The sequence below is a fragment of the Maniola jurtina genome, chromosome 27, assembly GCF_905333055.1.
Source record: "Maniola jurtina chromosome 27, ilManJurt1.1, whole genome shotgun sequence".
Classification (NCBI taxonomy): Eukaryota; Metazoa; Arthropoda; class Insecta; order Lepidoptera; family Nymphalidae; genus Maniola; species Maniola jurtina.
Genome location: NC_060055.1, coordinates 5,463,481 through 5,490,407, shown reverse-complemented (window position 1 = coordinate 5,490,407; position 26,927 = coordinate 5,463,481). Strand labels below are relative to the sequence as shown.

General features: G+C 38.1%; 1 protein-coding gene across 1 annotated transcript in view; it reads left to right on the top strand.

Moving 5' to 3' along the window:
- Window positions 1-8,806: 8,806 nt before the first annotated feature.
- The window catches only part of LOC123879208 (serine proteinase stubble-like), a 51,677-nt gene continuing 33,556 nt past the window's right edge, over window positions 8,807-26,927 (top strand). Inside the window, exon 1 of the mRNA XM_045926814.1 lies at window positions 8,807-9,602. Within this exon, the coding sequence (XP_045782770.1) occupies window positions 8,900-9,602 (703 nt within the window). The 5' untranslated portion in view covers window positions 8,807-8,899. The remainder of the gene's footprint in view (window positions 9,603-26,927) is intronic.

Genomic DNA, 26,927 nt, shown 5'->3' with positions numbered 1-26,927 from the left:
ATTTTTATTTACACTTGTTTTTATTTATTTGTAACTTTGAAAGACATCACGCCCCAAAAGCGCGTTGGCGCGTCACCGCTTTCGCTTTAATTGTTGAAGCCTCCGAATAAGTTGTGCTCAGACGTTTTCATAATAATAAAGAAGACATGTAGATATATTTATTATTATACTAGAGGATGCCCGCGACTTCGTCCACGTGGATTTAGGTTTTTAAAGATCTCGTGGGAACTCTTTGATTTTCCAGGATAAAAAGTAGCCTATGTCCGTCTCCGGGATATAAGCTAACCCTGTAGCTTTCGTCAGAATCGGTTAAACTGTTGGGCCGTGAAAAGGTAGCAGACAGACAGACAGACACACTTTCGCATTTATATGTATGTATGGATATATTTAAGTAACTCGTATTATGGGAGTCCAGGGCTTTATGCTCTATCTCGGGCACACACCTCTAACGCGGACAACTTTTTTTAATCCCCGACCCAAAAAGAGGGGTGTTATAAGTTTGACGTGTGTATCTGTGTATCTGTGTGTCTGTGTATCTGTGTATCTGTGTATCTGTGTGTCTGTGTATCTGTGTATCTGTCTGTGGCATCGTAGCGCCTAAACGAATGAACCGATTTTAATTTAGTTTTTTTGTTTGAAAGGTGGCTTGATCGTGAGTGTTCTTAGCTATAATCCAAAAAAAATGGTTCAGCCGTTTAAAAGTTATCAGCTCTTTTCTAGTTTTCTTGTAGAAATGAAGGTTAGATAACCCTTAGGTTCATAATATTCAAGTGTCAATTGACAAATGTCAAGCTGTCAAGATGGACGTTGCCTAGATATACATAATTATTTATTTGAAAATGATGTTTTGGAAAACTCAGATACTTTGGATCGTAGGCGCGGAATAGTCAAAGAAAATCGGTTCAGCCGTTTGAAAATTATCAGCTCTTTTCTAGTTACAGTAACCTTCACTGGTCGGGGGTGTTGAAAATTTTTAATTTACACTTGTTCATAAATAGGTGGTATAGGGGAGCTCCCCTACTTTCAAATTTTCAAAATCTATTCATTGTATATCGATTCATTGAAATCGTCCAATTATTATTATATACGTATGGGACGCTACGTTGGTCATTACAATGCTTAGTAAAAGTTTCTGAAAGGTATTTTAAAAAGTCTTTGTAATGTAAATAAATGAGTAATCAGTTGAAGAGTGAAAGATTTCTGTCTTTCAAGTTATCTTTTTTAGCTTTCTACGTAATGTGCGAACTAAGTAGAGGCTAGAACTCATTATTAAAGAAATAAATTTAAAATACCATGATTTTTATTATCCATACCTCAAAAGGAAAAATGGATCCCTTATGGCTTATAGGATCACTTTGTTGTCTGTCTGTCTGTCCGTCCATCTGTCCATCCGTCGTGTCTGTCAAGAAAACCTATAGGGTACTTCCCGTTGACCATGAATCATGAAACTTGGCAGGTAAGTAGGTCTTATAGCACAAGTAAAGGAATAAATCCGAACACCGCGAATTTAAGGTTACTCATATTCATTATATTTTTATGACATCACACTAATATTATAAAGGCGAAAGTTTGTAGGTGTGTGTGTGTGTGTGTGTATGTATGTTTGTTACTCCTTCACGCAAAAACTACTGGACGGATTGGGCTGAAATTTAGAATGGAGATAGATTATATGTGGATAAACACATAGGCTACTTTTTATCCCGGAAAATCAAAGAGTTTCCACGGGAATTTAAAAAAACCTACATCCACGCGAACGAAGTCGCGGGTATTGAAATAGGACAATAGTGAAACGGGTGTGGAGTTTGAACTGGCAACCTTTTGGATTTCAGTCCACTCATTTAATCGTTGAGCTATTGCGGCTTGAGGGACATGTAGAGACAACGCATATCAATCGATTGCGATTGTTAAGCAACGTTAACCCATGTCGGTAACTGGATTGGTGACCGATTTTGGAGATCCGAATTTGTTCTTTTCATTTCCCTCGCTAAGCCGTCGGGTCCTGGTTATTATCACTAACATCTGATAACAACTGTAAATTAACCTAATAAATCTCATTTTATTAGTCGATTTGTATGCGGAAGGATCTGGGAACCCACTGCATTATTATCCCAAGAGAACTCTACCCTTACAGGTTTAATGGAAAGGGGTTACGACCTCAACAATGAGGAATACGACTGTAAGTAAAAAGTACTGGCCAAATGCGAGTCACACTCGCGTGCCGAAGGTTCCGTACTCGGGTATTTTTTTTCCGACATTTTGCACGATAGATTTGAATATATTATGTATAAAAATAGATAAAAATCTGTTTTAGAATGTATAGGTAAAGCCCTTTCATATGATTTAGTACTTGGTTTAGTAATCTTACTTTGAATATTGAAAATACTAATTATTATTATTTATTTCTTCATGAACACATTTTTTTTAGTGATTTCACAAATTCATGGTTTTCGGATTTTTTCCTTTAGTTTTGCTATAAGACCTACCTACCTCCCTTTCATGATTCTAAGTCAACGGGAAGGACCCTACATGTTTTCTTGACAGACACGACAGTCGGACAGACAGACAACGAAGTGATCCTATAAGAGTTCCTTTTTCCTTTTGAGTTACGGAACCCTATTAAATTGAGGCTTTGATTGATGCTTTGAATGTTTAAATTTTCAAATGAGAGCCAATCTACGTTTGTCAGGGACGCGCTACGAATAAACTCCTCTCAATTTAATCATCTCAAAAGCGACTAAGGAAAGCTGACAAAAGTAGGCCACTAATGTCATCTGCTTACAACCATTAATTAAACGGCGAAAACAGGCTTTGAGGATTTAACTCACCTCTGCGCCTTTCACTTTTAGATCTAAAAACACTTTCACTTCACAATAACTAAATCACAAACAATTTTCAGAAACAAAACACCATTTAATTAAAACAAACGATCGCGACACTATAAAAAACCCTTGAGACAAAAAACGACACGATAAAGAACCTAAACGTGACAGATGTAATGCGTTCGGAATTTGAATTAGCCGGGAATTGGATTAAAATATAAATAGAAGGTTTGTAGTTTGAGCCGTCAGTAGCGACTGACGTTTGGAGTTGGACTGTTTTCTCAAAACTGGTCGCGACTCGAAGGCCGGTTCTACGGTTTCGCGATTTTTACAGCTTGAGTGAGGCCTTATTCACATTTACGATGCGTGACAGAAGCGAATCCTACGCTTTAAAGACTTGGTCGTAGCCGACGCGCGACGAAAACATGTCCATGTGTTTGTGGGGACAATATAGCTACAAAAGAATTTTTTTGATTTGCAATTATACAAAAATATTGTATAAAAACACTTCTTACTAGCCGATGCCCGCGATGTCATCCGCGTGGATTTAGGTTTTTCGAAATCCCGTGGAATCTTTTTGATTTTTCGGGATAAAAAGTAACTTACGGATGTGATAATCCAGGATATTATCTATCTCCATTCCTAATTTCAGTCAAATCGGTCTAGTAGTTTTTGCATGAAGGAGTAGCAAGCATACACACATACACACACACACATACACACACATTTTCGCCTTTATAATATTAGTGTGATTTTCAATAATATTAACGACACAACATCAAGAAATTTTCATTCCAGGTCTTACCAGCAGAGTTCTAGCATCGTTCCTAGGGTACCCTACCACCTGCAACATAGGGGCAGAGGTGCGACGGTGTACTCTTTCTTTATCTTGTTGTATTCGAGGACATACATAAACTTTCCCTTTTATAATATAAGTCTGATGTTAAGTCGAGTCTGTAAGAACTACTGTCGAGCTTTCAATATGGCTCGTAGCTTTGCCGTCGCACGTTTTATTCGACCAAGGCCTTAACGGATTAATGTTTGGGCCGTATCAGAAAGTATGCAGTCGAGGAAAAATTTAATGATAAGTTTAATCGAATGACTTTGATAGGCGAGGTATGTAGGACGGGAAAGAGTCATATGCTTTCGATTTTTAGGGTCCCGTAGAGTAAAACGTAGCCCTTTTTTTAAGAATATTAGCCATACTAATCATGAGTAATACTCCCCTTTCCCCTCCAATTAAGCGTAAAGCTTGTGCCAGGAGTGGGTACGACAATAGTGCAACGGGTGGGGTTTGAACCGCCGACCTTTCGGAATTCAGTCCGCTCCTCAACAATTGAGCTATCGAGGCTCTTATTTCTCTATTAATGAAACTGTTATGTCTGTCTGTCCGCGTGTCATACGTCTCTAGTTGTAGACGAAATGACCCTGAAATTTTGGTATTTGAAGACGTTGACCCAAAAACGAATATTAAATTAGAAATTCAATTGAATTATTTTTCTCGCATGGGCTCCCATACATGAAAAATAAGCTGAATTTTTTTCTTCTAGCACATCAGGTATCATTTTCTAGAGCTCATTGGGTGGTAGAGTACGAATGTATTTTTTAATCTTTTTTATCTGAAAAAATAAAGAAATAGGGGACCGTCAAATATGTCAGTCTATTTTTGTGACGGGGCCTATATCAAAAACTAAACGAAGTAGTTAAGAGCATAAAATTTTGCTATGTTATGTAGGTAGCATATATTATATACTGTAGACCTGGGCGCGTTTTGAACCCTGGTAGCTTTAGATTTAAGTTTACGTAATTAATCATCTCCACTAGAAATCTAACAATTTTGACCATCAAAGGAGTACTAACAACTAACTACCTACTAAGTGAGTAGTTCTACTCTTTGAATGACAAGTGTAAATCAAGGTGTAAATTAAAAATTTATAACACTCCTGACAAGTGAAGGTTACAGTAACTAGAAAAGAGCTGATAACTTTCAAACGTCAGAACCGATTTTCTTGGATTATAGCTAAGAACACTCTCGATCAAGCCAACTTTCAAACAAAAAAAACTAAATTAAAATCGGTTCATTAGTTTAGAAGCTACGATGCCACAGACAGATACACAGATACACACGTCAAACTTATAACACCCCTCTTTTTGGGTCGGGGGTTAAAAATGATTTGAGTTGAATGAGTTGTATTAAAATAATAGGTGCTGAAAACAACGATTCATAAAATAGTTTGTAAGCTTCGACCAGAACATAATTATATGTACGGAACCCTAAGAGAGCGAGGCCCGACTCACACTTGGAAGGTATAATTAGAGAGTATGTTCTCTAATCAGAGATATCCTCATAAATATTAGTATCCAATGTATGCACCTCTTCAGACGTCAGCCTTCCATTGCGTGAGGTTGGGAGTTTGATTCTGGGTAAGCACCTCTGAATACCCAATGGTAAGCGTTGTGGTGTTATTAGTGGGGGTCCCGGGTTCGATTCCCAGCGGGGTTTTGGAATTTTATAATTTCTGATCTGGTGGGAGGCTTCGGCCGTGGCTAGTTACCACCCTACCGGCAAAGCCGTGCCGCCAAGCAATTTAGCGTTCCAGTACGATGCAGTGTAGAAATGTGTTCCATCTTATAGGTCACATCATTACTTTTCATTAGGTGTGATTGTGGTCAAACGCTTGCTTATAATGAATAATAAAATACAAATAAAAACGATCAAAGGTATGGGTTTAATGAAACTGCCATACTTTTTCCAGGTTAGCCCGCTATCGCCACTTACCATCAGGTGAGATAGCAGTCAAGGGCTAACTTGTATCACAATAAAAAAATACACACACACGGACACACATATTCACACGGATATTGACTCATTCCCACGAAAAAGTTTTAACCAAGTGGGTAATAATTTGAAGGCGGTTTTTTGGCGCCATATTACATAATTATCAAAATGGCGGTCAAAAGTGGGCCACAGTAAAGTGAAAACCGAACCGGTGCGATGTTATATCCATTAGCCTTTTCTACCCAAGCATTTTATCTTTTTTTAGGGTTCCGTACCTCAAAAGGAAAAACGGAACCCTTATCTAGAATACTGGCTGCATTTCTACACTGAACAGCCAGGCTGACTTTGGCACAAAAAAATCATCATCATCATCATCAGCCTGTGGACATCCACTGTTGGACATAGGCCTTCCCTATAGAGCGCCACCACACCCGGTCCTCAGCCTTCCTCATCCAGCCACTTCCCGCCAGCCGCTTTATATCGTCGGTCCATCGTGCTGGAGGCCGTCCCACACTACGCTTGCTTATACGCGGTCTTTCCGGCTCCAACGGCCATCGCCTCTACGACAGGCATGGCCTGCCCACTGCCACTTCAGCTTGCTAATAGTTTGGGCTATGTCAGTGACCTTGGTTCTCCTGCGGATCTCCTCATTTCGGATCTTATCCCTCAGGGAAACTCCTAAGATAACCCTCTCCATAGCTCGCTGAGCAACTTTGAATTTGTGAACAAGGCCATTTGTCAGCGTCCACGTTTCAGCCCCATAGGTGAGGATGTGAAGGACACACTGGTTGAAGACTTTTGTTTTCATTGAGGAATTGACGATGAGAAGACTTGACTTAATTTTTCAAAAGCTGCCCAACCTAGCCGAATTCTCCTGTTGGCTTCCTCGTCGAAATTGATTCTGCCTAATTGAATTATTTGGCCAAGGTAGTTGTATTGTGTGCGAAAAAAATAGTAGTGGAAAATATGGTATGATTTTTAACCCCCAACCCAAAAAGAGGGGTGTTATAAGTTTGACGTGTGTATCTGTGTATCTGTCTGTGGCATCGTAGCGCCTAAACGAATGAACCGATTTTAATTTACTTTTTTTTGTTTGAAAGGTGGCTTGATCGAGAGTGTTCTTAGCTATAATCCAAAAAAATTGGTTCAGCCGTTTAAGAGTTATCAGCTCTTTTCTAGTTTACTTGTAGAAAAGAAGGTTGGATAACCGTTAGGTTCATAATATTATGTCAATTGACAAATGTCAAGGTGTCAAGATGGACGTTGCCTAGATACATAATTATTTATTTGAAAATGATGTTTTGAAAAACTCAGATTGTCAGATACTTTGAATCGTAGGCGCGGAATAGTCCAAGAAAATCGGTTCAGCCGTTTGAAAGTTATCAGCTCTTTTCTAGTTACTGTAACCTTCACTTGTCGGGGGTGTTATAAATTTTTAATTTACACTTGTTAGAAAATAATATTTATGAAGCGCCTCAAGCTCGTTGAAGTCTTTTGTATGGAACGCAAATATTGAATCAACGCCATCTATACTCTAAGCACAACATTAATACTCTACGTATAGATTCTACGTATTTAAGCCTTTTTGAAGGCGTTAGAGAAAGGCTTTGACGGAGAATTTTATATGAAAACAGTTATAGATGGCGCTTGTGTTTAGAATACTTTTAAATGAAATCTTGAAGAAAGTTTGTCTGTTTGTGCCATCGAAACGGTCAAAATTTAGATGCAACCTGTTATATCAATTTCATGGTTTTTATTTGGTTAGGGGAGATTTTCGTGTAATATCCTAAAGAGATGCCCTCAATGTTAAAATATGATTTATAAATTTACTAAAGGATGCCCGCGACTTCATCCGCGTGGATTTAGGTTTTTAAAGATCCCGTGGGAAATATTTGATTTTCCGGGATAAAAAGCAGCCTATGTCCGTCCCCGGGATATAAGCTAACCCTGTACGAAATTTCGTCAGAATCGGTTAAACTGTTGGGCCGTGAAAAGGTAGCACAGACAGACAGACAGACACACTTTCGCCTTTTTAATATTAGTATGGATTATTTCAACAAATAAATCGTGAATTTAGAGTTTGGGGTTGGGTGGGCTAACCCATCCGAGTCGGATTATGCACGAAGTAAGTATATGATGTTTTACTAACTAACATGATTATGAAATCAATTGTTTGTCAAACGATACTTTACGACAATTTGTTTGGTAAGTGAATTATTTGTAGAACCAGAAGTTTTATAACGATGAACGAATAAATGATTGATTTTGCCAAACGTTGTTTGTGAAATGAGAGTTATTTGTTTTTTGTGAATTGCTCCGTCATTCATTTTTAACCCCCGACCCAAAAAGAGGGGTGTTATAAGTTTGACGTGTGTATCTGTTTATCTGTCTGTGGCATCGTAGTTCCTAAACTAATGAACCGATTTTTTTTTGTGTTTGAAAGGTGGCTTGATCGAGAGTGTTCTTAGCTATAATCCAAGAAAATCGATTCAGCGGTTTGAAAGTTATCAGCACTTTTCTAGTTACTGTAACCTTCACTTGTCGGGGGTGTTATAAATTTTTAATTTACACTTGTTAAGTTAAAATGTTATGTGTGACCAATTTATATTATACTAATAGGTCTCCCACACAGCATCATGCTGCAACAATCTGCAGCACTGGTTTTCAGTTGGAGTCTTAAATAGGTGCCTATACCATGAATCACACTAATATTATAAAGGAGAAAGTTTGTATGTGTGTGTGTGTGTGTATGTTTGTTACACCTTCACGCAAAAACTACTGGACGGATTGGGCTGAAAAGAACGGAGATAGATTATACCCTGGATTAGTACATAGGCTACTTTTTATCCCGGAAAATCAAAGAGTTCCCACGGGAATTTTAAAAAACCTACATCCACGCGAACGAAGTCGCGGGTATCAGCTAGTAACAGATAAATCAAGGGCTCTAAAACATCCAAAAGAATAACCAGAAATAATTCTAACCCGGATAATCCAAAAATGACGTCACTCCCAAAACACGGTTGCCAAGCAACGCTATCACGAACGGGTTACGTAAAACCTCACGACTCTACCTTTACGTAAGAACCACTGACTCAAAAGTGGGGGCCGTATTCTCAGTCAGTCCGTATTCCATACCCGTCTTACCAACACGCGCGGGGAAAAAAACAATGACAATTTCATGACAAAAAAAAAATCAACAATAAAAAAAGTTTGTCAAAAAAAGTGTGAAGTAAAACACCGCGTTGAAAAAAGGAAAATGAAAGTGAATTTATGAAGAGTGCATGTCAGTGACCGTTCTAATATGCTTGCCAACGGTTGGAAAGTGTTTTTACTCATAGCCGCGTCGTATGCAGTCGGCGAACCAAGCCGCGCTCTTACCCTATACCAAAAACCCAGAACATATCCCATGTTTATCCCAAAAACCCGTAGAAAATACTCACGCATCCTCTTCCTTGACGACGAAGAAAAAAACACGCCAATAGGTCTAGGTGAGATTGATTTAACGCAAAAATTCGACTCAAAGATCAAGTTTGATGATTCAACGGATTACGAATTCACTTCGCCGGATACGGATTTGAAAATTGATGGTAATGAAAGGTTTTACGAGTTGCAAAGGCTGCGGCCGAGTTTCCCAAAGTTTTACCAAGGCAGGTTCAGTCGTCCGTACGCGCCGAGTTTCGGTTTTGACCCGTACCAAGCGTACGCTCCGCCGCGGACGGGTTTTTACGGACCGAACGTTTTGAATAACGGTTGGAAGGCGCGGAGTCCTCGTGTAGTGTTTCCGTATACTCCGGAAAGTGGTTCGAATTCCGTAAACGCGGTGAGCCCGGCAAGTTCCGTAAACCCCGTAAACCCCGTAAATTCCGTACAAACGAACTCGCACGGTGGTCCGAACTTCAATGACAATGTTGTGTTTCGTGAACCAAGTTCCGGAAATGAGATCGGAGCGGAGGAACAGACTCTACAGGATATTTCTTCCGGAACTGACGCTTTTTCGGAAAGAGGTGAGTTTTTTGAAAATAAACAGCTAAGTAATCTAGCACGAAATCTAATCCATACATATAATAAATGTGAAAGTGTATCTGTCTGTCTGTGTGCTAGCATTTCACGGCCCAATAGTTTAATCGATTTTTATGTTTAGTACAGAGTTAGCTTACATCCCGGGGACGGACATAGGCTACTTTTTATCCCGCAAATCAAAGAGTTCCCACAGGATTCTCAAAGGTCCATCCGTTTAACCGATTTGTATAAAAGGTGTAGAGTTAGCGTGCGTCCCGGAAATTGATATAGGCAACTCTTTATCCCGGAAAAGCAAAGAGTTTCCATGAGGTTTTTCAAAACCTAAAACCACGCAGACGAAGTCGCTGGCATCATCTAAGTAAATAAATAAGTAAGGAATCGTTAAAGCCTCAATAGCTCAACGGTTAAAGCATTGGACTCAAATCCGAAAGATGTTTGGTTCAAACTGCACACCCGTTGCACTAATTGTCGTACAAATTCTTAGCACAAGCTTTACGCTTAGTTGGAGGGGAAAGGGAAGTAGCCATGGCTATCATACTTTTTATACAAATAAAAGAAAAAAGAAAAAGAAAGAAAAGTAGTCGTTCAGCCAAAATAGATAATTAGCTAGTTTCAAGAAGTGGGTACCTGGGTCTCGGGGAACCAGGAAGCATAAACATTGATTGACTCTTTGTTCCCCGAGACTTGTATTTTTTTTACATTATTTTGTTTTTTGGCTGAACAAAGGATATTTAGTTATTTATTTATTTATTGATAGTAATCTAGTAACTATCCATCCTAGTTATTATCACGTTAATTAATTAAGAGGGGTCTCTCCGTCACTCGCTCCATACAAACGTAGTTCGTCTCTCATTGGAATACATTGGAATACTAACCAATCATACTCAATGGAATTTTGTAGAAACGTTCCGGGAACTAATATCTATATGCCTGTGGTTTTCCAGATTTCCGTTAAAATATTCGGTTTCAAAGTTACGCGGTCTTAAAAATTCACATACCTACAAATCTTTGAGCCCCTGTAATTTTAAAGCTACATATTTTTAGAAAAATCTAAAACACCACAAGCACAGATATTAGTTTCTAGAATATGTCTGCAAAATTTCATGGATTTTGGTTGCTTAATATTCAAATGAAATTGGGACTACGATTGTATGGAGTAAGTGACAGAGAGAGCCCTGTTAAACCATTTAGAGTCGAAATTTCGTTCTCTTTAGACGAGTTGTAATGCGGAAGGAGAGGTTAGTACCTAGCATGATAGACACGATACGAATTTCGCTATGTGGCCTTTCTGTGATTGCCACTATGCGTCGTGGGAGTCTTCATAAAAACCATAACACGAATTTTATAGCGACCACAACGCGTTGAGAGCTGTTTTCTTAATTGTACGCAAAAAATAAACGAAATGTAAAACAAAAATAGAACAAGTGTAAATTAAAATTTATAACACCCCTGACAAGTGAAGATTACAGTAACTAGAAAAGAGCTGATAAGTTTCGAATGGCTGAACCGATTTTCTTGGATTATAGCTAAGAACACTCTTCATCAAGCCACCTTTCAAATAAAAAAAAACTAAATTAAAATCGGTTCATTCGTTTAGGAGCTACGATGCCACAGACAGATACACAGACACACGTCAAACTTATAACACCCATCTTTTTGGGTCGGGGGTTAAAAACATAACATTACATACTAGCTTATGCCCACGACTTCGTAACATTTTCTTGGATTCCACAACTAAATTTTCTCGATCGATTTTCTCAAATTCAATCGGGTCAGTGCACAAGAGCTCTAGAGCGCTAATTGGCTACTGTTGCCGGAAATTTCAACTCTTTTAAATCAATTGAATCCGTGAGAATAACTTTTCTTAGCAAATAATCGCAAGACAATCGCTAAAAGTTTCACTTTAATGGTGGAAGTGTTGTGAAAAATTATTGTCGTTTATGTTGTGATGAATGATGTGATGATCACGTGACGACAGTGATATAAATGTTCCACTAGACGGGGCGCTTTATGGTAACACTAGAGGATTTTACCACCATTTTACCACCGAACCGCAAGACGTCGGGCGAGTTTCCATCCTTATGTCGTCGAAATTCCATCTACACGCACGAAACGTTTTGCGTCTTCATTCCTCATACGCATGGCTAAGGTTTGGAATACTCTTCCGCGATCTGTGTTTCCTACCAATTACAATCCGGGTATCTTTAAAACAAGAGTGAATAGGCACCTTCTAGGTAAACGCGTCCCATCTTAGACCACCATCACTTTCCATCAGGTGTGATTGTGGTCAAGCGCTTATTGTGAATAAAAAATAAATAAAAAAAAACTAGAGGTTGCCCGCGACTTCGTCCGCGTGGATTTAGGTTTTTGAAGATCCCGTGGGAACTGTTTGATCTTCCGGGATAAAAAGTTGCCTACAACAAACTGCATACAAACGTAGTTTCATTCTCATTTGTATAAACTCAATATTGTTAAAAAACTTAATCTACTAAGTTCCTTTGAGTTGACTAGTTAATATTCAAATGGGAATCAAACTACCTTTGTATGTAACAGGCTTGCGACTCCTACGCTCCGCCTCAGGAAGGTCCAAAAGTCATTTGCGGGAATGGGTATAATCTTTTATAACAAAATTCCGCAATCAATTTTGGACTTGCCTTTACACAAGTTTAAAAAATCTATTAAAACTATGCTCCTGAGAAAAGCCTATTATACAATTGAAGATTATGTAAATGATAAAAGAGCGTGGATTTGACCTGCAGCTCGCTCCAGCAATGCGCGGGTATTTAATTACTTGTATACATGGCATAATATTGTATATCAAATCTTTGAAAAGAGCAACCGCCGAGTTTCTTGCTAGTTCTTCTCGGTAGGGAAGGCATTCCGAACCAGTGGTAGCTCTTGACGATTCAAAAGTACTTGTAAAAGTCTAATTGAATAAAAATATTTTGAACTAGAGGATGCCCGCGACTTCGTCCGCGTGGATTTAGGTTTTTTAAAATCCCGTGGGAACTGTTTGGTTTTCCGGGATAAAAAGTTGTCTATGTCAATAACATGGACGCAAGCTACCTCGGTACCTTTCATACAAATCGGTTGAGCGGATGGGTCTTTAGGAATCCCGTGGGAACTCTTTGATTTTCCGGGGTAAAAAGTAGCCTATGCCCGTCCCCGGGATATAAGCTAACTCTGTACCTTTCGTCAGAATCGGCTAAACTTTTGGGCCGTGAAAAGGTAGCAGACAGACAGACAGAGACACTTTCGCATTTATAATATTAAGTACTAGAGGATGCCCGCGGCTTTGCCCGCGTGGATATCGGTTTTTTAAATCCCGTAGGAACTGTTTGATTTTCCAGGATAAGAAATAGCCTATGTCCTTCCCCGGGATGTATCCCAAGTCTGTACCTTTCATTAAAATTGGTTCAGCGATTGGGCCGTGAAAACGTAGCAGACAGACAGACAGACAGATAGACAGACAGACAGACACACTTTCGCATTTATAATATTAGTATGGATTTAAATTTGAATAACGGGCTCGGAAACTCCTTTGCCAGGGTTCTGAAGATTTCAGAACAAAAATTCCCGCTTGTCAAACAAAAATCGACCTTATTTCTAAACTGACAACATGATAATTAAAATCGCTACTACCCTTCATTTGACTACACGCCACATTTTGTCACGCAACTATGAAAAATGAGAGTTATTTGCCCAACACGCGAAATTTAACTTTAATGAGTGTTGCATAAGGTGTATTATCAAACGCGGAAAGGCACAATCAATATTATTTTTATGACCACAAGTTTTAATTACTCCAAGCGATATTCCACTCTAATTGTTAATTATATAAAGTTGAATTTCGTGTGGTTTGCGTAACATCAAAATTTAATTGTACTGTCTCGAATTGTTTTCCCGTTTACTAACACTTTTTCTATTCGACACGTGAAAGAGTTAATATTTTGCAATTTCTAACATATAGGAAATGAATTATACGTTGCATACGTACTTATTTGTATTGTATAATAATCGATCGCTCTAAATTAGTTGACAGCTAACCTAAACAAGTATGAATATTTAGTTTTCCTTAGTTTACTTATAAGGTAAAAAAAAACCGGGGACTTCGTCTGTGTTGGTGTTAGCTGGCGGGCGTGCTCTGCCTTTTTGGAGTGTTTTTTTTTTTTGTTAAAACTGACTGGAAAGCGCTCTAAGGGGGTGCCGTGCGTGTGTCGGCGAGCGCCGGCACAGACGGGGTCCATACTTGTATAGTTTCCCTAACTTGTTACAACTAACTACAAACTTGACATTGGCTAATCTTTGTAAAGCCAGACGAGAGAGCAAAAAAAAAACCGGCCAAGTGCGAGTCAGACTCGCGCACCGAGGGTGTCGTACTCGGGTATTTTTCCGACATTTTACACGATAAATCAAAAACTGTTATTATGCATAAAAATAAATAAAAATCTGTTTTAGAATGTACAGGTATAAGCCCTTTCATATGATACCCCTCTTGGTATAGTTATGTTACTTTGAAAATTGAAACACATTTTAATTTTATTTTCTGTGATGTAACCACAAATTCACGGTTTTCGGATTTATTCCTTTACTTATATTATAAGAGCTACCTACCTGCCAATTTCCATGATTATAGGTCAACGGGAAGTACCCTATAGGTTTCTTGACAGACACGACGGACGGACGGACGGACGCTGGCATAAATCTGTCTCCTTTTAAATATAACTTAAGTCCAAGGAAAATCAAAGTGCGCTTTATAGATTTTAACCTTAAAGTTTTAGAGCCTCGATAGCTCAACGGTTGAGGAGCGGACTGAATTCCGAAAGGTCGGCGGTTCAAACCCCACCCGTTGCACTATTGTCGTACCCACTCCTGGCACAAGCTTTACGCTTAATTGGAGGGGAAAGGGGAGTATTAGTCAACGATTAGCATAGCTAATATTCTTTTTAACCCCCGACCCAAAAAGAGGGGTGTTATAAGTTTGACGTGTGTATCTGTGTATCTGTGTGTCTGTGTATCTGTGTATCTGTGTATCTGTCTGTGGCATCGTAGCGCCTAAACGAATGAACCGATTTTAATTTACTTTTTTTTGTTTGAAAGATGGCTTGATCGAGAGTGTTCTTAGCTATAATCCAAAAAAAATGGTTCAGCCGTTTAAAAGTTATCAGCTCTTTTCTAGTTTTCTTGTAGAAAAGAAGGTTAGATAACCCTTAGGTTCATAATATTCAAGTGTCAATTGACAAATGTCAAGCTGTCAAGATGGACGTTGCCTAGATATACATAATTATTTATTTAGTTGGGGGTGTTGAAAATTTTGAATTTACACTTGTTTATTTTAAAGTAATGGTTAACCTATGAACTTTTAGATTTTAGTCCGCGTTAAGCTATTAAAGCTGCATTTGACTTTGAATTAGCACCAAGCAGGGCATTATAGCTGCGCCTGAGTCCATAATGGTGTATTTAACGCATGACGTCATTATGGGCCAGTTAAGGCTAAAACACGGTCATTAGCGGACTTTCTAGATTCACTTTCGAGTTGCGCAAGATGCTGTTGTCAAAAACAGCTGACGTCATCCGTGACGTAACGACTTAGCCCCGTTTTGGCGGCAAAAACTGCACTTAGCCACGACTTAGCACTTTGCTAGGTATATAGGTCGATACGGACTTGACCGCAATTTTTACCCGACTGCGGCAAAGCCAAAAGGAAGGGTTATGCTAGATATGCTAAATATTCTATCCTAGTCTTATTTATATACATATATCTGACTAGTGCATAATGTAAATAATTTTAGTTATATAATACATAGATACTTGATTAATTGGAACCATACTATTATTATTGTTGTCTATAATACCACTGTTTAAGTTATTAATAATATTATTCGTTAGGCCTAGCTGGGAAGGGACATCTTGTTTAGTTTTTATTTACTTTTTTTGCTTGTTTTTGCTTGTTATGTGTATGTGTATGCTTTTTTCTCCTTTTCATTTTTCTTTACTACTGTACGGTTTTTTAGGTTCTTTTTTGGGTTGTACTGTATTCTTTTTAATATTGATCAATAAGCAGGGAACGTAACGGGCGCGGTGCGTTTTTATTTCATTAATCAATATTTTTTTTTGGAGCAAACTGAAAACCAGCGCTGAGCATTGTCATCAATGCTCGGCCATGCTGAGTTTGCGGCCTATTGCTAATTGTTAGTTTAATGTACTTATAACACATGTTTATGTCACTACTCACTAGCAATAAGAAAGCAATAAAGCCTATTTATTATTATTATTATGATTTTAGCTGTCTATGTATGTATGTGTGTATGTTTGTATCCAGATTCTGTGTGTTCCACCGTAGCGCCTAAACTACTGGGCCGATTTTGATGAATGAGGTGTCAATCGATTCGTCGTAAAGGTCCGGGTGACATAGGCTACATTTTATACCAAAAAATTGACCTTACGGATGTTATATGAAAAAAGTAGGGGTCTCCAAATTTTTTCTGCTATTGTGTCGAGTAGGTAGGGTATCAAATGAAAGAGAAAAAAATTCAGAGTTCATATGTAAATGTACTACATCATTAAAATATACCAAGCGACAGAAAAACAATTAGACATTACTACTATTATACTATAATAGTAGTATGAAATATTACTACTATTATTACTATGATAGTTTATTAAGAAGATTGCAGTCGGGTTTTAGTTTTGAACTTTTTTGACGTGACAACGTCTTATAATTCGATAGAGCCGACTGCACGCACGAAAAAACATGACTCATGCGGCGTTACCTCGCTCTGAGGCGTTCCATGTAAGGCTTGAAGTGCAAGCGAGAGCGCGGAACGAGCGACAAAGAAGCACAATCGGCCTTTGTTGTCACGTTCAACTATCGTCAGTAAACCGACTTTACAGACAACCAATTTTTTTTTCCAACTATGTGCCCTGCCCATTACCACTTCAGCTTCGCAAACTGCTGAGCTATGTCGGTTACTCTGGTTCTGCTACAGATCTCCTCATTTCTCATTTGATCACGTAGAAAAACTCCAAGCATAGCTCTCATCCATCGCCCTTTGAATGACTCTGAGCTTTCTTATGAAGTCCATAGTTAGCGACGACTTAAAAAATTTGTATGGGTTATCCTCATCACAGCTCAAAAACCGGCCAAGTGCGAGTCAGACCCGCGCACTGAGGGTTCCGTACTCGGGTATTTTTTCCAACATTTTGCACGATAAATCAAAAACTGTCTTACATAAAAATAAATAAAAATCTGTTTTAGAATGTACAGGTTAAGCCCTTTCATATGATACCCCACTTGGTATAGTTATCTTACTTTGAAAATTGAAACACATTTTAATTTTTTTTTAATGACGTAACCACAAATTCGCGGTTTTCAGATTTATTCCTGTACTTGTGATATAAGACTTACCTACCCGCCAAATTCATGATTCTAGGTCAACGGGAAGTAGGTACTCTATAGGTTTCTTGACAGACACGACGGACAGACTGACAGACAACAAAGTGATCCTATAAGGGTTCCGTTTTTCCTTTTGAGGTACGGAACCCTGAAAACCTACATTAAACCTGACAATTATGTACTCACTATCGACTTTATGAGTCAAGAGGTCAAATCAACAGAAATGCATCCATAATTGACGAGTTACTTAACTCTTCGCGTATGTTGGCGTTATGTCATAGCCAAATGCCACGAATACCAATGTTGTATAATAACCATGTGACCAGCAAAACTAGTTGCTTCTAGGAAACACAAGTGTAAACTAAATAAAAATTGGTTGTCTGTAAAGTCGGTTTACTGACGATAGTTGAACGTGACAACAAAGGCCGATTGTGCTTCTTTGTCGCTCGTTCCGCGCTCTCGCTTGCACTTCAAGCCTTACATGGAACGCCTCAGAGCGAGGTAACGCCGCATGAGTCATGTTTTTTCGTGCGTGCAGCCGGCTCTATCGAATTATAAGACGTTGTCACGTCAAAATAACACCCCCGACAAGTGAAGGTTACAGTAATTAGAAAAGAGCTGATAACTTTCAAACGGCTGAACCGTTTTTCTTAGATTATAGCTAAGAGCACTCTCGATCAAGCCACCTTTTTTGAAAGAGTTATGTCCCATAGTGAAAAAATATCAGCTTTATGAAATGTATAGCAAGCAAGATATTTAGACCTACCAATTTATTAAGTTTAGACTTTAGAGATTGTGGGCAAAAGAATTTACCAAATTGTTGTTTCTTGGTGGTTCTTTTCGGTAGGTACGGCATTCCGAACCAGTGGTAGATTATTTTGACGATTTAAAAGCACTTGTAAAAGTTTAATTGAATAAAAATATTTTAAATATGAATTTGAATATTTAACGCCCGACCCAAAAAGAGGGGTGTTATAAGTTTGACGTGTGTATCTGTGTATCTGTCTGTGGCATCGTAGCTCCTAAACTAATGAACCGATTTCAATTTAGTTTTTTTTTGTTTGAAAGGTTGCTTGATCGAGAGTGTTCTTAGCTATAATCCAAGAAAATCGGTTCAGCCGTTTGAAAGTTATCAGCTCTTTTCTAGTTACTGTAACCTTCACATGACGGGGGTGTTATAAATTTTTGATTTACACTTGTTCAATGTGGTTTAGCATAGGATTTATAACGTGTAACGTGACGTTTATGTTACAAAAAGAATAACAATAATGCAATAATTTCTACGGCTCAAGACCGTGGGAGTGTAAAAGTTGTTAGGTAGTTTCACTGATGGGCGCGCAAAAACTCAGATAGAGCCTGGGAACATCACTTGTATAGCACGAAAGTGTTATTGTGGTTGGAATTATTTGACAGTTCGCTCGTTTGTAACGAAATCGGGTTATATTAAGATTTTCATCATAATCGTGTGCGTCCATTGATATCATCGAGTAGTAGGTACCAGAGTATTAGAGCCGAATGAACCAGCCGCGACTTAATAAATAATCACTTGTCTGAATGGTGAAGGAAAACTTGAGGAAACCTGCATACCTGAGAATTCTCCATGTGTTAGATACCTAAAATAAAACACAATAATATTAATAACATATCAACAAGTGTAAATTAAAAATTTATAACACCCCCGACAAGTGAAGGTTACAGTAACTAGAAAAGAGCTGATAACTTTCAAACGGCTGAACCGATTTTCTTGGATTATAGCTAAGAACACTCTCGACTAGCTTGCCTTTCAAACAAAAAAAAACTAAATTAAAGTCGGTTCATTAGTTTAGGCGCTACGGTGCCACAGACAGATACACAGATACACAGATACACAGACACACAGATACACAGATACACACGTCAAACTTATAACACCCCTCTTTTTGGGTCGGGGGTTAAAAATAGCAGAATCGGAAGGATTCGAACCTGCGTCTCCCTAGGTATCGCACCCGGTGTTTCGAATCCGTTGTTTGACAACTAGTCAAATCAGTATCTTTATATCGAACGTCAAAACACGCGCTTAGCATGCGGCTTCTATGAAATACTGTCATGTGACGTCACAATGATTTGAAGTGTTATTTTAGTTTAATCGATCATTTGAAATGGTTATTACACTTAAATATAACAAAGGACTAAGACTTTCAAAAATTCTAACTAAAAATTTCCTTGAAGTATAAGTAAAAAGTAAAACACTATCATAAAAATAATAAATAAAATAAAACTGTTCAACTTAAAAGTTTTTATGTTAATTTTTGATGTTAAAGTTTATCTCGAGTCTCCTAAAAACTTCCGTTAACATTAAAAGTTAAGTTAAGAGTGAATTAGCATAATTACACGTTAAATTAACGGCCACAAGTTAAGAACTAGTTTTCATAAAGGCGGCCATACAATTATTTAGTTAGGGTTTTATTTAGTTTTTACCCGACTGCGGCAAAGCCAAAAGGAAGGGTTATATGATTTTTAACCCCCGACCCAAAAAGAGGGGTGTTATAAGTTTGACGTGTGTACCTGTGTATCTGTGTATCTGTGTATCTGTGTATCTGTGTATCTGTCTGTGGCATCGTAGCGCCTAAACGAATGAACCGATTTTAATTTACTTTTTTTTGTTTGAAAGGTGGCTTGATCGAGAGTGTTCTTAGCTATAATCCAAAAAAAATGGTTCAGCCGTTTAAAAGTTATCAGCTATTTTCTAGTTTTCTTGTAGAAAAGAAGGTTAGATAACCCTTAGGTTCATAATATTCAAGTGTCAATTGACAAATGTCAAGCTGTCAAGATGGACGTTGCCTAGATATACATAATTATTTATTTGAAAATGATTTGTCGGGGGTGTTGAAAATTTTTAATTTACACTTGTAGCAGTCTATTTATGTATGTGGGTGGGTATGTTTGTATCCAGATTCTGTGTGTTCCACCGTAGCGCCTAAACTACTGGGCCGATTTTGATGAATGAGGTGTCAATCGATTCGTCGTAAAGGTCCGGGTGACATAGGCTACATTTTATAAGAAAAAAATTGACCTAAAGTATATTACATAAAAAAAAGTGGAGACCTCCAAAATTTTTTTTTGCTATTGTATCGAGTGGGGTGTCAAATGAAAGAGGAAAAAATTCCGAGTTCATAAATATAAATGTACTATGACATTAAAATATACCAAGCGACAGTAAAACAATTTTACCATTATATTTCAGCGTTTATTAAGACGATCGCAGTCGGGTTTTAGTTTTCAACTTTATCTTGTTAGTTTCGTTATGTGGTGCTGCGAGGTGATGGTGCGTATTGCTTTCTTAGCTGGCTTTTCTTGCATTTTTAGCAGTGGGAGGGCCGCTTGTGCATATCGCAGGCTGCATGTTGCCACCCTATTTTTTTTCAGCGGATTATAGCAAATTAAGCTTTTGTTACCTTGTATATCATGGATTTCCGCAAAGTAACGCTTGCTTCTATCTACATCTACACTTTTGCACTATCACACTAATATAATAAAGGCGAAAATTTGTGTGTATGTGCGTGTGTGTATGTTTGTAGTAACAAAACGTAAACGCAAAAACTACTAGACGTATTTGGCTAAAATTTGGAATGGAGATAGATAATATCCTGGATTAGCACATAGGCTACTTTTTATCCCGGAATATCAAAGAGTTCCCATGGGATTTCGAAAAACCTAAATCTACGCGGGCGAAGTCGCGGGCGTCGGCTAGTTATTTATAAAGAGGTAAACTTTGTAAGTTTGTTTGTTGGGGGTAATCTCCGGAACTACAGAACCGATTTTGAAAATTCTTTCACCAGTAGAAAACTACATTATTCCTGAGTACCACAGGCTATACTTTATTTAAAAAAAATAGAGATCCGTACGAAATATAAAAAGTCAAGTGTGTATCCGCCTTTAATAAGAATTGCTTTAACGGGAGTCAATGACATTGTAATATACGGGAACGAGAAATGTTAAGGAATCTACAGTTGGAGAGAGACAGTTGTGTATGTTGTTTATGTAAGTGTGAGGGAGACGGATAGCGTATTGTGCGTACGTGATAACGCGGGTGACAGTGAAATCTTTAAGGGGAAGTATGTATGACCGGTTTTATTTGTTCCGGTAAAGTGTAGTAGCTGTCTGTATATCACGATCAACCCATTTCCCCCCCACTACTGAGTACGGGTCTCCTCTCAGAATGAGAAGGGTTTAAGCCACAGTCTGCCACGCTGGCCCAATGCGGATTGGCAGACTTCACACACCTTTGAGAACATGGAGAACTCTCAGGCATGCAGGTTTCCTCACGATGTTTTCCTTCACCGTTAAAGCAAGTGATATTTAATTGCTTAAAACGCACATAACTGAAAAGTTAGTGGTGCGTGCCCGGGATCGAACCCCCGACCTCCGATTAGGAGGCGGACGTTCTAACCACTAGGCTATCACAGCTTCGATCTCTGTATATATCGATGTCTGTATATATAAATACTTTTTAGAGTTCCGTCCCCGTAGGGTGCCAACGGGACTCTCTATTACTAAGCCTCCGCTGTCCGCCCGTCTGTGTGTCCGACTGTATCTCATAAACTGTAATGGGTAGAGAGTTTAAAATTCACAAAGTGTATAATTTCTATTGCCACTATAACAAATAATAAAAATTAAAAACGGCTGCCATGATAATTAAAAAATTATAAAATCGATGCGATGGTGGAACCCTTCGTGTGCAAATCAGACACGTACTTTTTTTTCGTTTTTTTTTTTGTATTCTCAGCTGTTTTACAGAGTGGCCAAAAGATTATTTATCAAAGGAAATGCAGATACAGCAGGAAAATAATACACTTACATAGACACTGACTCTACCTGTGGTACAAAATTCTTATATTGTGCTTTTTTAAAGGTCTTCAACACACAGTAAAGTATAGGAATGTGAGCTTTATGTCGTGTTCTTTAAGGTGGTATTTTCAATATTTAATTAATTAAAGTGTAAGGATACGTGGACCACGTGTACAATAATTCAATTCAATTCAAAATATTTTTTTATTCAATTAGACTTTTATAAGTTCTTTTGAATCGTCAAAAGCATCTACCACTGGTTCGGAATGCCTTTCCTACCGAGACGAACCAGCAAGAAACTCGGGCGGTTGCTCTTTTCAAAGATTTGATATAAAATATTATATTCATATTAATATTATATTAATAATAGCAACATGCACTGTTGAAAGACTTTGGTCTTCAAGCACTGAGGAATTTTTGACGATGACATTCTGGACATACATACGTAGACTGCTAAAATCATAACCCTTCTTTTTTCCTTTGCAGTTAAAAAGTGCCTCCCCTTAAGACATAGGTGCATCAACATATCGTTGCACTGTAGTAACGGGAAACATATAAATATTGTTATAAATTAACTTGCGTGAACCGTTATGTTTATTTTTATTACGACGAAATTCTTGCTACCTACGTGAAAAATAACAGTATCCCAAAAAAACCGGCCAAGTGCGAGTCAGACTCGCGCACTGAGGGTTCCGTACCTACTCGGGTATTTTTTCCAACATTTTGCACGATAAATCAAAAACTATCATACATAAAAATAAATAAAAATCTGTTTTAGAGTATACAGGTAAAGCCCTTTCATATGATACCCCACTTGGTATAGTTATCTTACTTTGAAAATTGAAACGCATTTTAATTTTTTTTTTAATGATGTAACCACAAATTCGCGGTTTTCAGATTTATTCCTGTTATAAGACCTGCTATAAGACCTGCCTACCAGCTAAATTTCATGATTCTAGGTCAACGGGAAGTACCCTATAGGTTTCTTGACAGACAGACGGACGGACGGACGGACAGACAGGCAACAAAGTGATCCTATAAGGGTTCCGTTTTTACTTTTGAGGTACGGAACCCTAAAAATGCGTATTTTCGCGTATGATACAGAGCAAAAGCTGTACAGTGTACATCCATACTGGGTATAGTGTCATAGACAAATATTATATTGCAATAATTATTTGTGACATTACCGTCGAGTTTTCTTGCTATTTTCTTTAAATTATGACTCAAAAACAGGGGTGTTATAAGTTTGACGTGTGTATCTGTGTATCTGTCTGTGGCATCGTAGCTCCTAAACTAATAAACCGATTTCAATTTAGTTTTTTTTTTTGAAAGGTGGCTTGATCGGGAGTGTTCTTAGCTATAATCCAAGAAAATCGGTTCAGCCGTTTGAAAGTTATCGGCTCTTTTCTAGTTACTGTAACCTTCACTTGTCGGGGGTGTTACAAATTTTGACGTGACAACGTCTTATAATTCGATAGAGCCGGCTGCACGCACGAAAAAACATGACTCATGCGGCGATACCTCGCTCTGAGGCGTTCCATGTAAGGCTTGAAGTGCAAGCGAGAGCGCGGAACGAGCGACAAAGAAGCACAATCGGCCTTTGTTGTCACGTTCAACTATCGTCAGTAAACCGACTTTACAGACAACCAATTTTTTTTTTTATTACACTTGTCTTTAAATTATAGAGCGTTTGGTTTTGATGATAACTCCGGAAAGTTAGAGGTGTGTGCCCGGGATCGAACCTCCGACATCCCGAAAAAGAGCCATCTTACCACGAGGCTATCACGTCTCTAAGTAAAACCTCATAATTTTAAAAGGAAAATCCACGCATAGTTTTCGTACGCACTCAAGTGTTACTGTTGCCATCACTATAAACACTCGATGAAAGCATCGATTTATATTTTACAGCACAATTCACTCATCCATACTAATCCGTACCAATATTGTGAAGGCGAAAGTGTGTCTATCTGTCTGTTTGTTACCTTTTTAGGGGCTATACAGTAAATATGGACACGTAGGAAACGATTTATCTCCTCGTTTTTAATTCGAATCGCTAGGATATGGAATGCACTTCCGCCATTAATTTTCTTCTTCACTTTTAATATGGGGCCACTTAAAATTAATGGGCTGTGGTAAGCTAACAGACAGACAGACACACTTTCGTATTTATAATAATATTAAGACGTATGGTTTGGATTATAACTTCGCTCGATTTTCGAGTTCTCCCCGATGGGAACTCAGTAATGATATCTATCCAGATAAACTTGGAAAGTAAAGCAATAACTAAGCATACAATTTTTAATGGTAACTATGATATTATGTAATTGTTTCCTCGGAACCAATTGCATATTATAGTACCCATATTATGATAAGAATTGCTCGTTTAAAGACTACCAGCTGATGCCGCGACTTCATTCACGTTGATTTAGATTTTCAATATCCCTTGGAAACTACTTATTTAATTTCCTGAAATTTAAATTTTAATTAATTTTATATTTATATATATATTTATTTTTCATGTACCAAAATTGTAGATACAAAGTTAAGATAAATTAAGCTATGTACAAAGGAAATGCTTATCTCTAAACAGAGATTTCTTCCAGCTTCCCCGTGCAGGTTGTGAGTAAGGTGCATAAATACGTGGAATAGGTCCCATGGTACTAGATTTATAAAATGGTTCATACATGGTTAAAATCCGGAATAAAAAGTAGCCTATGGCCAGATCCAGATCTTTAACTATGTCTATACACAAGTGTAAATTAAAAATTTATAACATCCTCGACAAGTGAAGGTTACAGTAACTAGAAAAGAGCTGATAACTTTCAAACGGCTGAACCGATTTTCTTGGATTATAGCTAAGAACACTCTCGATCAAGCCCCCTTTCAAACAAAAAACCTAAATTAAAATCGGTTCATTAGTTTAAGAGCTACGATGCCACAGACAGATACACAGATACACAGATAACAGATATACAGATACACACGTCAAACTTATAACACCCCTCTTTTTGGGTCGGGGGTTAAAAATCACGTCGATCCGTTGCTTCGTTGCGACGTGATCGAATAACAAGCCAATAAACAACAAACCAAGACATTTAAATACACTTTCAGTAATTGGTTTTGAGTTTATAATTTAGGTAACTAAAAACTAGGTATATTATGCTCGGGCCACATTAAGGTTAACCTCAATGCCCGACAACGCCATAATTATCACGATAATTCCGCCGATAATATAATCAAAGCGTTAAACGCATATATGTATACAGGTTGATGGAATGGAATGAACTTATTTCATCTATACATATAATAAAATTGTAGAAAAGTGGTGTCTGTACAATGGAAATATATTAAAAAAAAGTAGCAGGGGTTGTTATTATATCGATGCCGAACCCGAAATTGTAATTAATTTTTTTTTGTCTGTTTGTCTGTGTGTTTGTGCACGCTAATATCAGAAAAGCTTATTCGATTTAGATACGGTTTTCACTAATATATTGTAGTAAGCTTCACTTAACATTTAGTGTTTATTTCATGTCAATCGGTTCATAAATAAAAAAGTTATGTCAATTTAAAGAATCACGGCGAACATTTTAACGTACAGAGTATATGCTGCCCGAAAAGTCACTATTCCACGCGAACGAAGTCGCGGGCACAGCTAGTTTGTTATATGATTTATCAAACATGCTGTATATGCCTATTATGATAAACATTGGATGACAGCCTCGATAATAGTTAACAGCACAATACAAATAATGTTGTAATTGTATAAAGCTACGGCCACAACAGCGCGTCATGAACGCGGGATGTAGGACGATGCGGTACCGGATATCTATACGCGACTAATTGCGATTGCTAATATGCGATTAACAGAGCCTTAATTAGCTCACTCAACCGGTAAAGGAGTAGACTGAAAACCGAAAGGTCGACGGTTCAAACCCCGCCCGTTGCACTATTGTCGTACCTACTCCTAGCACAAGCCTGACGCTTAGTTGGAGAGGAAAGGGGAATATTAGTCATTTAACATGGCTAATATTCTTTAAAAAAAAAAAATTGCGAATCTCATTTGGTATGGTGTTGCCCCATTGGCAAACATTCGGCAATTCTTTGACAAACATTCGTTGGTGGGGCTGGCGTCAATCGTATAATTTGACATTCACAAAGCATTCGCAAAACATTCGCCAATGTGTCGCGGATCAAATGAAATTACTCTAAGATCCGGCCGCTTTAATCTCTGTTTTTTTGACGTGACGTCTTATAATTCGATAGAGCCGGCTGCACGCACGAAAAAACATGACTCATGCGGCGTTACCTCGCTCTGAGGCGTTCCATGTAAGGCTTGAAGTGCAAGCGAGAGCGCGGAACGAGCGACAAAGAAGCACAATCGGCCTTTGTTGTCACGTTCAACTATCGTCAGTAAACCGACTATACAGACAACCAATTTTTTTTTATAAAACATTATCTATACCCACTATTCTTTACTTTATAAATTCATGGTCGAATCGCGTTGTAGTGACGTAGGTATGGTGCATTATAAATACCGTGGGAGGCGACCGCCGCGCCGTGCGGCTAACGTTCCCGCTTCGTAGTCGCTTTGGTCACGCAAGTTTGGACGATGCTTTATGTTGTAATTGTATAATATTACGCGGTATTGGCACGTGAAAGTAACATGGAGCATCAACAAAACAAGACCCATTTTGTAATATATATAATTGCCAGTTACAACCTCGTCGGTTCTGTAGTTAGCTATTTGGCTGCATATTCATATTATTCATATTTATTCATTACTAGCTGTACCCGGCATGCGTTTCAATGCCGTAAACAAACATGATTTTTTTAATTCATATATATATACATATAGTTTTTTTGATGCAGGAACCATCTCGGGCGTCACACCCTACCAAAGTTTCATAACAATCTGATCATCGGATTACCGCCTATAGAACCCAAACATACAAACATTGATTTTTATATATAAGATTATATATTCCAATATTATTTACAACTAGTTAAAAAAACCAGCCAAGTGCGAGTCAGACTCGTGCACCGAGGGTTCCGGACCTACTCGGGTATTTTTCCGTGATTTTGCACG